At 43.3% G+C, this 16,833-nt stretch overlaps 1 protein-coding gene across 1 annotated transcript; it reads left to right on the plus strand.

The window, feature by feature from the left end:
• The first annotated feature begins 3,321 nt into the window (after positions 1 to 3,321).
• Positions 3,322 to 7,919, plus strand: LOC140004439 (uncharacterized). The gene is made up of 5 exons (XM_072056113.1): positions 3,322 to 3,482; positions 3,566 to 3,801; positions 4,138 to 4,255; positions 5,346 to 6,631; positions 6,700 to 7,919. Exons 1-5 carry the CDS (start codon positions 3,322 to 3,324, stop codon positions 7,917 to 7,919), a joined length of 3,021 nt encoding a protein of 1,006 aa, XP_071912214.1.
• The last annotated feature ends 8,914 nt before the right edge of the window (positions 7,920 to 16,833 follow it).

The following is a 16,833-nucleotide window of genomic DNA, read 5'->3' on the forward strand; positions in this document are numbered from 1 at the left end:
TCTCGGAGGTTCCGAGGTGGAGACATGTCCTGAATGGCTTTTACCTTGTCGGAATTGGCCTCGATTCCCCGGCGAAAAACCAGATACCCCAAGAATTTTCCCGAGGTGACGCCGAAGACACACTTCTTGGGATTTAGCTTCATCCTCGAGTGCCGCAGGACGCCGAAGACCTCCCTCATATCCGACAAAAAGGCCGAAGTGGTTAAACTTTTGACGAGAATGTCGTCCACATAGGCCTCCACATTGCGGCCGATCTGATCTTTGAAGAGTCGGTTGATCAGCCTTTGATAGGTGGCTCCGGCGTTCTTCAACCCGAACGGCATGGTGGTGTAGCAATAGACACCTTGGTCGGTGTAGAACGCCGTCTTCTCTTGGTTCTCTTCACTCATTCCTATTTGATGATACCCTTTGAAGGCATCTAGGAAGCAGAGGATCTCATGTCCTATTGCCGAGTCGACGAGGGCGTCTATCCTCGGTAGAGGGTAGCAGTTTTTGGGGCAGGCCTTGTTGAGGTCGGTGAAATCCACGCACATTCTCCATCCACCGGTGTCCTTTTTGACCATGACTGGATTGGACAGCTAGGTGGGGTATCGGACCTCGTGAATCATCTTGACGGGCAAGAGCTTGTCGACCTCGTCGGATATGGCCTTGCTGCGTTCGGGACCGAAGTGCCTTCGTTTCTGCCTCACAGGACGGGCCTGTGGATTGACGTTGAGCTGGTGAATCATGAGCTCGGGTGGCACCCCGACCACTTCATCAGCGGACCACGCGAAGACATCTCGGTGGTCCTTGATCAGGTGGATCATCTCTTCCTTTAGGGGTGAGGGAAGTCCGGCCCCTACTTGGACCACTTGGTCAGGTCTCGACTCATCCAAGACCACTAGCTCCACCTCATCCCCGGGCTCAAGCCTGCTGGGCTCTCCGGCCTTCTGAGGATCTATACAGTCTATGGAGAGGACCGCTGGCCTCTTTTCTTCAGCCCTTGACGCGATCCGTGGGGTGACCGCGGCCTGGATGGTGGCGAGGTAGCATTCCCGGGCGGCATTCACATCGCTGCTCACCTCGGCCACCCCCGCAGGTGTCGGGAATTTGAAGCTCAGGTGGTAGGTGGAGTAAACAGCTCTCAAAGCATTGAGCGTGGCCCGGCCTATCAGCATGTTGTAGGGAGAGTCTGCTTTGACCACCGCAAAACTGACAGGCACAGTTCGGCAACGGGGATGGCGCCCGATAGTCACCATCAGAGTCACCATGCCCTCCGGGTGGACGACGTGTCCCCCGAAGCCGACAAGGGGAGTTCTGACCGGAGTGAGTTGCTCTCTGGTCAGTTTCAAACTTTCAAAGGTTCGGTAGTACAAGACGTCTACCGAGCTTCCGGGGTCAACATAGACCTTTTTGACTATTTAGTTATTGGTAAGGATTTCGATCACAAGGGCCTCGTGATTGCTGGAGGCGGCGGGGACAGGGTCACGGGGACCATAGGTTATTACCTCAGATAGCCTAGAGCTCGGCTCGGCCACATCCATACCAGCTTGGCGGTAGGTCCGTTTTCGGGAGTTCTGGCTGTCTCCTCCCGTTGGGCCACCTGAGATGGTGTTGATCACCCCTGCGATGTTTGGGCCGTAGCCTGGCGATCCGTCGCGTGGAGGCCTCTGATCCTCCTTACGGTCCTCGGGACCTCGGCATTGAAGTTTTGTGTCCCGCCTGTCTTCTCTGCGGGGTCCTCGGCTCTCCCGGTGGGAGGCGCTTCGGTTGAAGGTTCCATCCTTGCGGACAAACTGCTTCAAGTATCCTTGGCGGATCAGGTTCTTAATTTCTCACTTCAAATCATTGCAATCTTCGGTCTCGTGCCCAACATCTCGGTGGTAGGCACAATAGAGGTTGGAGTTCCTCCTATCCCTCCTCCCCGGGATCTCAGGAGGGGTTCGGCCGAGATGACTTTGCCTCATCACCGCCAAAACGTGAGACCGGCTAGAATTGAGCGGGGTCAGCTCGGCGTCCGAGGTGGACGATCTGCCTTTCACGATCCGGTCGGAGACACTCCGGCGGTCTCGGAATTAGTTTGAAGTGCCACTTGGGTCTGGTTCACCTCGGCCGGTGTCTTTCCTCCTCCGGGGATCTTGCCCCGTACGAGATGCCCGGGCTTTTCGCTTCATGCGATTTACATTCTCACTTCGGATTCCCTGGTCCACTCTTTCCCAGAGTTCCCGAAGTGTATGGGGGTACTCCCGATGGATTTCGGTGTTGAAGATCCCCGCCACTAACCCATTGGTGAAGGCAGCGATGGTTACCTGCTCGTTCTGATCAGGTATCTGCACATTCTCCTCGTTGAACCTTTGAACATACGAGCGAAGTGACTCGCCCTGACCCTGTTGCAGGTTCAAGAGGTAAGCTGAAGTTTTTGTAATTGGTCGAGACGACACAAGCGGTGGATGAACCGGTCTATCAGCTCGTCCAGGGAGGAAATGCTCCTCGGTTCTAAACCCCAGAACCCTTTCGAGCAGTCCCATGTAAGAAAATGGGGAAAGCCCGACAAATCACGGCGTCAGGGACGCAGTAGATTCGGAAGGCGGAGATGAAGGCGCGGAGGTGATTCTCGGGGTCACCTCGGCCGTCGTAGGTGTGCAAGTTTGGGAGCTTAAAGTTTGGGGGCACCATTTCCCCGTTGATGTTATCTGTGAAGGGCGGAGCCCTCATGTAGTCGGCAGCTAGGCCTCCAGGGCGCCGAGGTGGGTCCTCGGCTCGTTTCCCTAGCAGTCCCCGGGAAAACGCTCGGGAGATGGAGGCAATTTTAGAGGTCGCCTTGAAGGAGGCACGCCTGGAGGTACTCCGAGAGAGACGCCCCTCATCGGAGTCCTCACCTGAAGGTACTTCAGGGGACTTCGTCGATCTCCTCTTGGAAGACTCGGCTTTTTCTTTCCCTTGCCTCTTGAGGTACCTTCCTAGCTCCTCAAAAACGTTGGGGTTGTCCGTTACGAACTCGGCCATCTTGGCGATGGCGTCCTCGTTGTTGGGTTGGGTCCTTTGGGACCCTTGCTCTTCAGAAATGCGATCTTGCTGGGCTCCCGAGGTCTGCCCAGCCCCGGTTGAGGGAACTCTTCCGCTTCTGGAGCGCGTGGATCTCATTTTAGCAAGTCTCGTTCCCACAGACGGCGCCAATTGAAGAGGTGATTTTTTGATGGTAGACAGACCGACCTAGATCAGTCCTCTCTGAGATGAGGTGAGGTGAATTTGCGTGTCTGAAGTGGATGGCGGGGCTTCTCCCCTGGGATCACTCCGACGCTTAAGTTAGTATGAGAACGAGAAAAATAGTAGTATATGAGAATGAACAGTGTGCTTACTTGTTGGGAGCGTGTGTGGGATATTTATAGAGTGGGAGTGGAAGGTAGGATGGAGGACTCATGCTGGCGGGACCCACGACCTGGCATTACGGCTCTGTTCCTTGTCAGGAGGCCTGACTCTGACACTGTAGCCGCCTGGGCAGGGTGACGGAGGATCTTGATCAGTGGCCATTAAGTGCGTCCAGTGTGCTTTTCAGATAAAGCACACTGGTTCTGGGTGGTGTCAGGTGGGTTGACATCATCAGCGTGCAGTCGAGGTGGAAGTCTGGAAGTCATCCAAGGAGGTCGGCCAAAGCCCTGGCCGACCTCAGGGGTCCTTTGTGGGACGTGGCCGTGCTTGAGTGGACGGGGAGCTGGGTTCACCTCGGCAAGGCAGGGCCGGCCGAGGTGAGCATTCTCAAAGATCGAGCTACATTATTTCACAGGATAATGAAGATTGAGAATGCATCAAGCGTGATCAGAGGTAAAGAATCATATAATATCCCATTACTAACGGCTGTAAAATAATTTTATGCAAATGTAAGAACCTGACCTTTTTCTGTCTTCTGTTTGCCGGCATCTTTTCTTTCTTTAGAAGGGGAAGGAGGAACCGTTTAGGGAGAATTGGGTGCATGAGATTCAAACTCCGGTTTCTGAGATGAAACGAGGAACAAATATCCTGGGAATCTGAATAGCCTGGTGTTATGTTTTATATCTTCTGTCCAGGGATGGTATTGTAAAATGTAATTACTTCATGAAATGGATTTTACATTCGGCACATATAATAATCGGTTCTGAAAACTCATATCTTCACTGATAGTCTGTTCAAGGCTTGTAAGTCCTGCTGATGGTGACCTAATACGACATCGCTTCATGTTCAAAGGTTTGATTTATTGTCAGCTCCAGCTTTGGCTAGGTTACGGCATCACGCTTCCACAGTATGCCCATTTGGAAGCATTAAAAAAAAAAAGAAACGAACTCGTGGAAAACTCATATCTTCATTTACGTTTAAGATATATTAAATAAACATACCAGTAGTTCTGGCTTAAGCTAATGATCTTCTCATCAACTACTGTAGTATCATGTTCTTTCTCATTCTAGCATGATTTTTTTTTTGTAACGTTTCTGATTCCACTTGTCTAGGCAAATGGGAACATGAACGTGCTGGAATAGGATGAGCTAGCTTTACTAAGTGATGTATAGTAATTTTTGGTTAAGTTTACTTTTGCTGCAACTTAATTAAGAAAATTACTGTTCATGGATTATGTTAAGGTATATGAGAGTATGAATATGGAGTTAGCTAGCTACAACAAGCTTCTTTGATGAAATCACAAAACTGCTGAGAATTATCCAATCTAATCAAACAATAAACGTAGCGTTGATTAGGTTTTTAACGTAGTGAACGTGCATCACTTGAGAGGTCCCAAAGCAGGCAAAAAAATTTGTGCTTTAGGGTTATCAAAATAAACTACAATATGGTATGTCTACATGGAAGTATATCAATGAACAAGTATTTTAAGTCTGTTCTTCCAGTGCACGGACTCATGACTGGATAAAGAGAATTATAATCTGTACTTACTTTGCTAACACTGAAGTAATTAGTGGAGATGAACGTGGAAGACTTTTACAGCCAAAATGTTCATTCTCATTTCTTTATATACATTATTTTCGTCCGGTCCTTGATCCTCTAATGTAGCTTAATTCATCGCATTGGCGAAGAGGATGAGTGGTAAAATTTCTGCCATCTCGTCTTGATTTGAAATAATCCAGGCAGAACTAGGTATTATATCCATGCACGTTGAAACAAGCATTAACAAAACATAATAATGATAACAATAATAATAAAAACCCTGGAGTTTATATATAGCTCCAAGCTTCTAGAATGTATTAACCCTTGACCTGACTAACCAATGTATATCAGATTAAAAGATGTAAAACAAAGGAAAATTGTCAACCGCCATCTCCTTTACACACGGCAAAAGAAGTAAATTAAAATAAATAAACCTGATGCTTGGCACATTTTCGAAGTTATCATAGTCATCTAACTCAAAGTGGATTGGATGAGGCTCCAGCAAACTCAGAGGTACTTGGGGTCATCCCAAAGTTATTGGCGGAGGATGAAAATGAGCAGTTGCAGAATATTCCATCCTTTGAGGAAGTGCGGGACGTGGTCTTTGCGATGGACGGGGATAGTGCCGCCGGGCCGGATGGGTTCACTGGGAAATTCTTTACCTCTTCCTGGGATATAATTGGCAGAGATGTGTATAGGGCGGTGCAAAGCTTTTTCTGTGGTGAGGAGCTTCCACGACGGGTTACTGCTACCTCCATTATTCTATTGGCCAAGGTAGCACGTCCAAAGTGTTTTTCTGAGTTTCGCCCGATCAGTTTGTGTAACTTTGTGAACAAGATTTTGTCTAAGATTCTAGCGGCTCGACTTGCGCCTATCCTTCCCAAGATAATTTCTACGAATCAAAGTGGTTTCGTTCGGGGGCGGTTAATTTCGGATAATTATCTGCTAGCTCAGGAATTAATGTCTAATATGGGTAGCAAGGTAAGGGGAGGGAATGTGGCATTGAAGTTGGACATGATGAAAGCTTATGACCGGGTAGTATGGCCTTTTTTGATCAATGTGCTTAGGGCTTTTGGGTTTGGAGAGCAGTGGATTGATATGGTTTGGCGGCTCATTTCGAATGTCTGGTTTTCAGTGGTTGTCAATGGGGCGTTGTTTGGCTTCTTTAAGTCAGCCCGGGGGTTACGCCAAGGGGATCCGCTCTCCCCTGCTTTGTTTATCATTGGAGCCAAGGTGTTGTCGAGGTCGCTGAATAGTTTGCCGTGTTTCCGAGGGTTTCAGGGGTTTTCCGTTCCAAGGGGTTGCCCTCTAGTGACTCACTTAGGATATGCGGATGATGTGCTTGTTTTTTCCAGTGCGACTGCGAGATCCTTAAAGTTAGTGAAGCGGGTTTTGACAATCTATGAGGCTGTTTCTGGGCAACGGATCAATGCGGGGAAAAGTTGTTACTTGGTGCACCCAAAGGTAGGCCTATCCAGGAAGATGGCCATTCAGAGGTTAACTGGTTTCATGTATAAGCCTTTCCTGATTAAATATCTAGGGTTCCCCCTTTATTGCGGGCGCTGGAAGAAAGAGTATTTTGGGGGTTTGTGTCAAGCAGTCCTTCTTCGTATTCAGTCCTGGCAGAACAGGGTGTTGTCTCAGGGAGGGAAGATAGTGTTATTGAAACATGTCCTTTCATCTATGCCGATTCATCTGTTAATGGCGGCTTCTCCTCCCAAAGCTATTTTCCAAGAGCTTGAGGGCATGTTTGCTAATTTCCTTTGGGGAGCTTCAGAGGGGGGTCCCAAGTATCATTGGATTCGCTGGCAGGACCTGTGTGCGTCACAAGAAGCAGGGGGGTTGGCCTGCGCCAACTGGAGGATGTCTACAAAGCTTTCTCTATCAAGTTGTGGTGGAATTTTCGGGCAAAAACATCCTTGTGGGCTGAGTTCATGCAAGCTAAGTTCTGTCGGGCGGTGCACCCGAATCTGGTGTTTGATGGCAAAGGTTCAGAGGTGTGGACACGGATGGTGAAGGTGCGGAATATTGCTGAGAGGCATATCGGATGGATTGTTCGTTCCGGGAGTTCTAATTTTTGGTTCGACAATTGGCTTGGTTCAGGAGGTTTGTCAGACCGGTTGGAGAGCGTCTCCGACCATAAGGTTGTGGATTTTGTGCAACAGGCTACCTGGGATGTCAGAAGTATTGCACAATGGGTGCCTTCGGAGATAGTCGCTGAGATTGTTCGAGTTGACCCACCTGCCGGGCAGTTGCCTGACCTCATGGTTTGGAGACCAGAGCATTCGGGATGTTTCACAATAAAGTCAGCTTTCAACTTGGTCCGACGTCAGTCCTCCCCCTCGCCGCTATTCAAACGTATTTGGCATCGAGGTGTGCCATTGAGAATTTCATTCTTCCTGTTACGCCTGCTGCGGGATCGTCTCCCCTTAGACGGGACCTTATGGAAGTTAGGGATTCATGGACCGTCGCGATGTGTGTGTTGTTCTTCACCTGAGGTCGAAACTGCGGAGCATGTGTTTGCTACTGAGGATATGGCGCGACAAGTGTGGCACTTCTTTGGGGATTCGGTTGGAGTTGCCTGGACTGGGCTTGCCTTTCGCGTATGTATGGCGGCCTGGTGGCAGGGGAAGCGAGGAAATAAGTTTCTGAAGTTTATTCATCTTGTTACGCCCTTGTTGATTTGCTGGCACATATGGAAGGCTAGGAATGGCATGAAATATGATGGTCAGAAGATCGAGGGGGTCCAGCTATGTCATGGTATTGTTGTCGATCTTTTACAGTTGTTTAGGGTACAGTTTCCGGAGTGCAGGGTCTCGTCAATGTCTTGGGTAGAATTTTATCTGGAGGTTTCTAGTTGGAATGCAGCCAGGTCTTACATGCTGGTTAAATGGGTACGGCCCTCTCATGGGGGCCTCAAGCTCAACACAGACGGGTGTTCCAAGGGTAACCCTGGGGATAGTGGGGGTGGGGAGTGCTTCGGGAGGCTAGTGGTAGGCTGGTCCTGGCGTTTTCGTGTAATTTTGGGATAGTTTCGAGTATGCAGGCTGAGGCCAGGGCTCTACTATTTGGGGTCAGGTTATGCCTCCAGCGGGGTTTTGATTCATTTGATGTTGAGCTGGATTCCTTGGTATTAGTGCAGGTTTTAAATTGGACATCTCGTTGCCCTTGGAGTATTTATAAGGAGGTTTATCAGTTGTTTGGTTTGTTGCATCATTTTCCACGAGTTCGTCACTGTTATCGCCAGGCTAACCAGGTGGCAGATATATTGGCCAGTTGTAGACACCAAATTTTGGTGTAATTTCATTTACTAATTATTTTTTTTAGTCTGTGCTCGTTTTTTTCCACTTTTTAGTTTTTAGTTTTTTAGTTTTTTGTGTTATTATTATTTTTGAGTTTTAGCATAGAATTTCTTGAAAATGAAAAAAAAGGAAAAAGGAGAAAAAAAGTGAAAAATGATGAAAAATGAAAAATGAAAGAAAAAGAATGAAAATGGCAAAAATAGGTGGAAGTGTGCATGTTGAACAAGTGTACAAAACAATCATGGGACAAGTGGTTAAGGAATTTGAGGGACAAGTGTCCCTTTTGTTTAATTGACAACACAACATTTAGGAGGACACTTGTTTAGCTTAGAAGGGAGGTTTGAGAATTGGAAGAAAAAAAAGAAAAGAGGCCACGGATGAGAGAAAAATAGAGAAAAAGGGGAGGTTTTGGTTAGACAGCGGGGAGAGAGAAAGAAAAAGGGCAGAGCAGGCGGCTGAGGATAGGATCGGGAAAAAGAAAAAGAACAGAGGGGAGCGACCGAGAGACAATAGAGGGAGGTTCAGACGAGCAAGCAAACGGAGGAGGAATAGAGGGGGAATCTGGAAAATTGGGGAAGCAAAGGTGACGGTAACAACGGAGGGAGAGATAGAAAGAAAAGACAGAGGGGTTTTAGAAGAGACCGAGAGGGCTAGAGGGGTTTTCGGCTGGGCAACAAGAAAATGAGAAAAACAGAGGAACCAAGTGACGGGTTGAGCAGATGGAGGGAGCAAGCTACAGTTTTTTGGGAAAAGGGGAAGATTTTGGGCCAAAAACAGCACATTCGAATTCCATTTCTGATGATCAAGACCAGGGCAAACGAGTATGCTGCCGCCGTCTGCCATCACCACTAGAATCAATCGTCACCGCCAGCGAAGCCCACTGAAAGAACTCTGTAAGGTAATGTTTCTCCTTTACATTTCAGTTTTTTTTCCGAGCATGGTGTCAATAACTGAACTTGAGCTCATCCCCAAGCTATTTGGGTATGTTTGCCGTGATTTTGTATATTGTAATCATCCCACCGATTGTTCATGATTTTAACACACGCATGTTTTGGGAATTGATTGGACTGTGTTTTTGTGTCTGATTCAATTTTGGGCTCTGATGTAAGTCATTTGAGCAAGAAATTGCTGAAGTTCGTTATGCTCATGTATTGTTTGATAAAATGCCTCACCGAAAGTCCCCCTTGAAAACGATTTTTGATGCACTTTGTAAAACAGCCCAATTGCTTGGAGTTTTATACGATTCATTACCCAATGTTTGTATTTGGGAGGAAAGTTTGATGTTTGATGTTCGGGTTGAGATTGACATAAGAATTTGTCGCTTTGGGTTGCTGAAGTTCTGTGCTTGCTTGAAGTTGATGTTTAATTTGCTGTCCATAGTTTTAGATTGTCCGAACCTTATGGACTGAAATTTCTAGATTTGTTGAACAATTTCTGGAGTTTGATTAACTTCAATTCAAGCAAAAATTTGATGAAATTCGAACGCCCTCAACTTGTTTGTAAAAATGTCCGAACGATGATTGTTGTATGAGTTCGACGGAAATGGAAGCTGATGCTTATTCCCTTTGTCTTGTAATCTACCCCCAGAAGTTCTGAACTTCATAATTTGGCCCCAAAATGTTCATAATTCTGTCAATCAGATCCCTACTTTTGTTGTGTTGGAACCCTTTAATCTTCCCCCTTATTCTGATATGGCCCAAAAATCTGGAAAATTGAACTAATTTTGCCCTCTTAAGCTTAATCCTCTGTTTGCATATTTTATGTGATTTCTGGATAGATTAATGCTGTGATTTAATGCATAATCAAAGCTTAATAATTTTTAGTTGGGTTTTATCTTGTTGGGTTTGGTAACATTTGTTTGGGTTTCTTGTTGGGCTTAGGAAGGTAAAAGTTCAAAGCTTTTTGATTGGATTTTGACATGTTTTGATAGCCAAAGCCCTGGCATTATTCAATTGGGCTGGAATGATAAAAGATGGGTTAGTCTGATTTTTTTTTTTATTAAGCTTTCGGTTTGGGTTTGGGGAAGGAGCCCAGATGTTTTGGTTGGATCAATCAACAAGCCAGCCCATCCGTTTTTCTTGGATTTTCTTTGACGGGCTGAAGATAGTTTTGGCCCAAACGAATAAGCAAATGGCCCAATGGTTGGGTCCATTAAGAAAACAGAAAACGATTTTGCAAATCAGTCCCTGAATTTCTCCTTAACTATTCTGTGGCCCTAGACACTTTTAACTTCTTTCAATTGGGTCCTTAACTTAATTGCAAATAGGTCCCTAAACTTTATTTTTCTTTAATTTCGGCCCCAAACTTTGTCAATCTTTGCAATCAGGTCCTTTCTTCTCTTGACTTCTTAAATGTGAATTGTCAACATGATTTAATTGATTCAAATTCATGCTTATTTTTTATCCTTTGTGATTATTTGCCAAATAAATTGGTACCTTGACCTTTTTATTGTTTTGAAGCTAATATCTCATTTACTCGATTTCCATTGCAAGGGAGGTAACTTCTATATTCTTGAGTTTATTTTTCCTACGTGCTCCTACGTGTTATGTGAATATGCATGTCTACTTTGCTTTCTTTGCCTTTCTTTAATTCCTTTCATTTTCTTTATTTACCTTTGCTTTTTATTTAAGTTATTCATTATGGGGTATGTGTACACCTCTTGGCTTGTAATAGATAGGGCTTGGCGAGCTTTCTTGTCCATTTTCCCTTTCCCCCTTTTATTTAAGTTATTCATTATGGGGTATGTGTACACCTCTTGGCTTGTAATAGATAGGGCTTGGAAAGCACTTGATGAAGACCTATTGAAGACATGTGCCTAGCTAGCAAATGTAATAGTTAGGGCTTTAATTGCTTTATGTGTCTTGCATGCTTAGTTGCTATGTGTTAGTTTGCTTTATTAGGTTCTTGCATCTAGTCGAGCATGCTAATTGTTATGTGCTATGTGTTTATGGGTGTTTGGCATGTCTAATCGCTTTCCATAGCCATGAATGAATGTGATGGATGAATGTACGTCACCACACTAGTCCAATGCTAGTTGTGGCTCATTATTTCATTAGGAATTCATAGAAAGGGCTAGTCCAACGCTAGACCCAATAGGATTTTTCCTTTGTTTTTCATTAATGCATTATTTGCCTGTTCACTACATATCATGCATTTTTCCTTAGTTTTATCATTTGGCATGCTCCTCGATTCCCCTTTCCCCTCACTTTAGGTCTTGCATCTCATGCTAGTTAGGGTACATTTGCCTGAAGAGTCCCCTTCTGATAAGGGAAACGAGCGAGTGTGGCTACTCGATAGCCTTAGCACGCTAGTTCCCCCTTCTATCAAAGGAAAAATCAAGTCACAAAGTTAGGACTCCCCGTTCCCGTTTTGATGCATTCCCATAGGATTCATGCATTTCATTCATTCACTATCACTGACTTTATATTCCATTCCTCTTTCTACATTCTCACTTCACACTACTTTCACATTACTTTCTACATTCTCACTTCACACATGCACCCTATGGCATTTTTCACCTTATTAATCTTTACTTACTTTACCTTGCAAAGACATTTGCACACCTCCACTTATATCTTATTACTTTTATCATTTTTTCTCACTTCACACAAACTCACACTTTCACATGGCATGCATTCATTGCACTCATTTTTACGTCATTTAGGATTATGTGTGACCTCTCCAAAAGGATCGTTGTTGGGCTTCACAATTAATGTGATTGGCACCGCTCAACCTTTGAAGAGAAATTTTCCCCATGTCCCCCTAGGTCTAGGTTTTTGCATTCATATAGACATATCCAACACGCGATACATACCTTGGGTAGAAAAATTAGGAAAAATTGGTTTAAGTCACGCAACTAGCCTTGGCTAGGTCGAAGGGGTGCCTTGGATTTTTATCCTTGCCTTCCCCTTCGTCAAATGTGACCCCCGATCCCTCTTTTTGGTTACGTAGACCCAAAAGTTCTTTAAAAGGGTTTATTTACTTTTTTATTCAAAAACAAAAAACCATTTTTTGGGTGACTTGGTACACCCTAACTCTATACCAAGTGGCGACTCCATTTTTCAAAAAACCCTTTTTGAACTTTATATGGCCAAACCGTCGCTTTATCAAGTCCCATGGCCTTTATTTTCATTTTGCACACGTTCACACCACACTACACACACAACACATTCATTCGAAAAGTGGGGCGCGACAGTTGGCGACTCCACTGGGGATTTCCTAAGTGGGTCCAAACATTTGATTTAGCCATTCTTTTCCTTTTTTCTACCCCTTTTATGTATAGCATGTGGATATTAGGGTTGCATTTCTCATTTTAGGGCTTTTTGTTATCAAACTACTCCCTCGCTCACGAATATGTGATTGGCTGATTGGATGTATGTTTCTTTGTTTATCTCGCGCTTGCATTGCATTTGGGAGGGGATGTGTCACCTTTAGAGCCCCGCGTGGTTCTCAACCCTTTCCCTCAAAATAGGGGAACACTTCATACGTGCACGTTTACTTGCTTTTATCCCATTTTATTTTATTTTTCGTGGGCTCTTTCCCACACCGCTTTGTAGGATTAGGAATGATTTCTCTGGGTATGTGGATGGTGTGCCTTGCGCCCATAGCAATACCTGGGGGATCGCTCGAGCCACCGACCGAGGGTCTTGGGATTGATGACCCATTCCCTTAGGTCTGAAGGCTTGGGGACCTTTTAAGCCTTATCGAGTCTAGTCGCATTAGTGAACCCCAGCCTCATGCATCCATGTTAGCATTTTCCTAGGTTAGAGTCAGACTCACCCTATTTTAAGCACATTAGGCACGAGGGAAGGGGCTCCACCCCTTTTTACTTGCTTTATTGTACCTCTTTTCTTAATTGCTCCCAATGTGTTATGTGTACTATCGATTGCACTAACCATTCTTTTGTTTTCTTGGATTGCATTCATATGCCTTAGCAATAAGAGGCCTCTTGGCACTCTTTTAGTGACTTACCCATTAGATAACTCACATGTTTAAATTTCAGTCATTATACTTAATAAATACATTTCATTTTAGACCTTTTCCCCCCCGATGCATTATTTATGTCCTTTAGGCCATATTTGTCACATATTTACATCGCTTTAATAAATGGCATCATGCATAAACCATACAAAGGGAATGCCACATAGGGAATCCCGTGTTTAGGAATAAGCCACCTTGTGTCTCGGATACTTAATCCAGTGAGACTTGCACGTTTACATTTTTGTACCATCCAAAGGGGTAGTGCACAAGGTAAGGTAGGATCCGATCATTTTCATGGAGTGATCTTTGGAATATGAACATCTAATAATCACTTTTTGGCCATTTTATCAAAAATTGGTAAAAATCCCTTGCGTGAAGGACATTAATTTGAAGAAAATCACAAATGATTCCTCCTGTTGAGACGATAAATAAATTGAGGCCAAAATTTGATTTTTAGAAGGTCATAGACTAATGCACCTTAATAATTTTGAAATAACCAATGGCCGGACAATTCAACCAATCCATTTTGCCAATTCATTCAATAAATCATCAATTCATTTGACCAATTTACCCTTTTTAGGGTCATCCGATCGATTTTGAATAAATCGTCAATTCATTTGACCGATTTACCCTTCTTAGGGTCATTCGGCCGATTTTTGAATAAATCATTCATTTGGCCAATTTACCCTTTTAGGGTCATCCGATCGATTTTGAATAAATCGTCAATTCATTTGACCAATTTACCCTTTTAGGGTCATCCGATCGATTTTGAATAAATCGTCAATTCATTTGACCAATTTACCCTTTTTAGGGTCATCCGATCGATTTTGAATAAATCGTCAATTCATTTGACCGATTTACCCTTCTTAGGGTCATTCGGCCGATTTTTGAATAAATCATTCATTTGGCCAATTTACCCATTTTAGGGCAACCGAGCCGATTTTGAATAAATCAAGTTTCGTTCAATCTATTTGATCAATTTACCCTTTTTAGGGTGATCTGATTAATTTTGGATAAATTAAATTTCATTCAATTCATTTGACCTGTTTCCCTTTTTAGGGTAATCCGGCCGATTTTTAATAAATTGGCAATTTCATTTGACCAATTAGGATTTCAATGTCGAATTTCAAAATGGAAAACCTAGTCGATTTTGAGAAAAACATCCATTGCATCCAGCCATCTGATCGGTTGGGGTTTTAACCCGTGCTTCACCAAGAAAATTTGTCAACGAATTCCAATCTCTTCGATAGGAAGTTCGTCAAGGTCAAATCCGTGCGTTTTTTGCAAATTCTTGTATCAATCAAAAGTGATCAATCCCTTCGGACGAGGTCCTCATTTTGACAAACGTCTCTTCTCATTCCAATGGGCCAAATTTTTTCAAATTATTTTTCACTCCATAAGCTGATTGGATCCATCAGGTATTGTATAGTGCCTGCTCTGGAGGATTGCATTTTCATGCTAGGCCTACCCTTGGCACAAAAAGGGTTCCCCCATAGGGCATGCATACCGATTTTATAGTCTTGATTACTAACTCTGGGTATTTTTCTTTTGTTTTCCCCCTCCCCTGCATTCATAAAAATTTCATAAAGTGTGAAAACGTGACATAAAGTGTGAAAACAATTCTGATCTGATAAAGTTTGAAAATTACATGATTCTTGGGCAGGCCCTGCAACATGAATTTGAAAATTCATCTGAAAACGCTTGTGTAAAACATTTAAGAGATTTCTTTGCTCAAAGGGAGAAGGGGGCTATTAAGAGGGAAAGTATGTATACATGTGTAAAGGAGTTCCTTAGAATGTTTTTCATATGTATTGCTCTTTAAGTTTTCAAACATTGGCAATAATGAAACTTTTGTTCAGACAATTATTTGTTTTGTATAATATTCGTGTACATTTCATTCTTTATTGAGTTCATTAAGAGATTTCATGATGAATTTTAAGAAATAAGATCAAATTGAGAGTTTTTTTTTCAACCTCCAGCTTGAAAATTCGCAAGTGTATGCTTTCTAAAATCCTTGTGTACACTAGATTGGTGATCCGAGCCATACAATAAGAGTGCTCAGAAAGAAAAGGGTGAACGATCACTCAAAAGGTCCAATGAGATACCTTTTCTCCTTCATTTAACCCCAAAATAAAATCAGTCGCATTGATTGATGAATTGCAAATTGGAACAATCTTTGCTTGGAAAAATCCCCATCGGTTTAACCAGATTCAATCACATCTAAGTGAAAGCAAAAATGTGCATTATTCTTGTTTGTTTTGAAAATTTAGAATGATACTTCGAGCATTCTTTTCTCTACCTATACACATTTTATCATTTGCTCTCCCATTTGAGCCTTTGAAAGAATAATTTCGTTTCAAATAAGTGCCTTAATGATCAATACCCTTCATTGGAAAATTTTCAAATATCAAAAAGAAGAATGGATTGTCAATGAGCATTGCTTTACGTTGATTGTCATGAAGCATAAGAATGATACTTTGGCCATCATTTCTACAACCTAAACACTGATCATCCCTTGCGTCCTCATTTGAGCCAAAATAGGTGGTTCTTTTCGAATGCACTTATGATCGCACCCCACATTGGGGAAGGAGATTGGGGAATTTGAAAAAAAGGAAAAGGGGAAAGGGAACCGCAAATTGAAGAAATTTGATTCCACTTGGGTTTCAATTTTGAAAAAAAGAAAAGGAAGAGTTTTGTCCGCGTGGATTGCCTATGTTTCACAAATATGGATGAACAAGGGTCTTCCTCAGTCAGTTAATTCAGATACATGCCAGAAATTTTGCATTAATGAAAGTTTCCTTTCAGGGTTATTGTAAGGAACGGAATACAAGTCAGGCCATCTTCTTTTCCAATCAAACATTCTATCCCTAGTTATCCCTTTTGAACCTTCAGAATAAATACTTCATTTGGCAACCCCTGAGAATCGCAAACCCCACACTGGGGCAAGTTGGGTTGAAAAAGGAAAGTTTCAAGAAGTGAAAAAGTGAAATGCAACAAAATCAAAAGCAAAAGAAGAAAAGAGTACCTCAGTTCAAAAATAAACTGGGGCAAATTTTGTGAAAGTTCAAAAGAATGGCAAAAGGCCGAAAAGTCAAAAGAAAAAAGGAAATGAAAGTGAAAAGCCTCAATTGAGCATAAACTGAGGCAAATTCTGATTTAACCCTAAAATAGGGTTGACGCAACAATGCGATCTCAGATTCTTCAAATCACTCTTGAAATCTGCCTTCAAGCCTTAACTTTTCGAAACACCCCACCTGACCCCATTATAAAAGCCGAAAGCCCTGACTTCTGTTCTTTGCAATGGCTTTGTCAAGAAAATTTCTGATGCCGAAAATTTTAGCTGTATTTCTGAATTGCCTAGGTATGGGGTTGACGCTACTCATCATGTGAAAACCCACCAGAAAAAGAAAAGGCAAAAAGCAAAGCAAGAAAAGTAAATGCAAGAAAATGCAGAAAATTCGACGTTGAAGTCCCTGTTGAATAATGAGAGGAATACCAACAAATTCTGAGATCTTTGGGTACAAATAGGGGCAATTTTGAAAAATGCGATCTTTGATGCAATGTCCTTGAAGGATTTATCCTTTAACTATCGTTTTCAAGCCACATTACAAGCTAATAAAGTCCATCGTTGACTTATTTCTTCATGACAACTCAAAACAAAGGT

This window comes from Coffea arabica, chromosome 6e, assembly GCF_036785885.1.
Source record: "Coffea arabica cultivar ET-39 chromosome 6e, Coffea Arabica ET-39 HiFi, whole genome shotgun sequence".
NCBI lineage: Eukaryota > Viridiplantae > Streptophyta > Magnoliopsida > Gentianales > Rubiaceae > Coffea > Coffea arabica.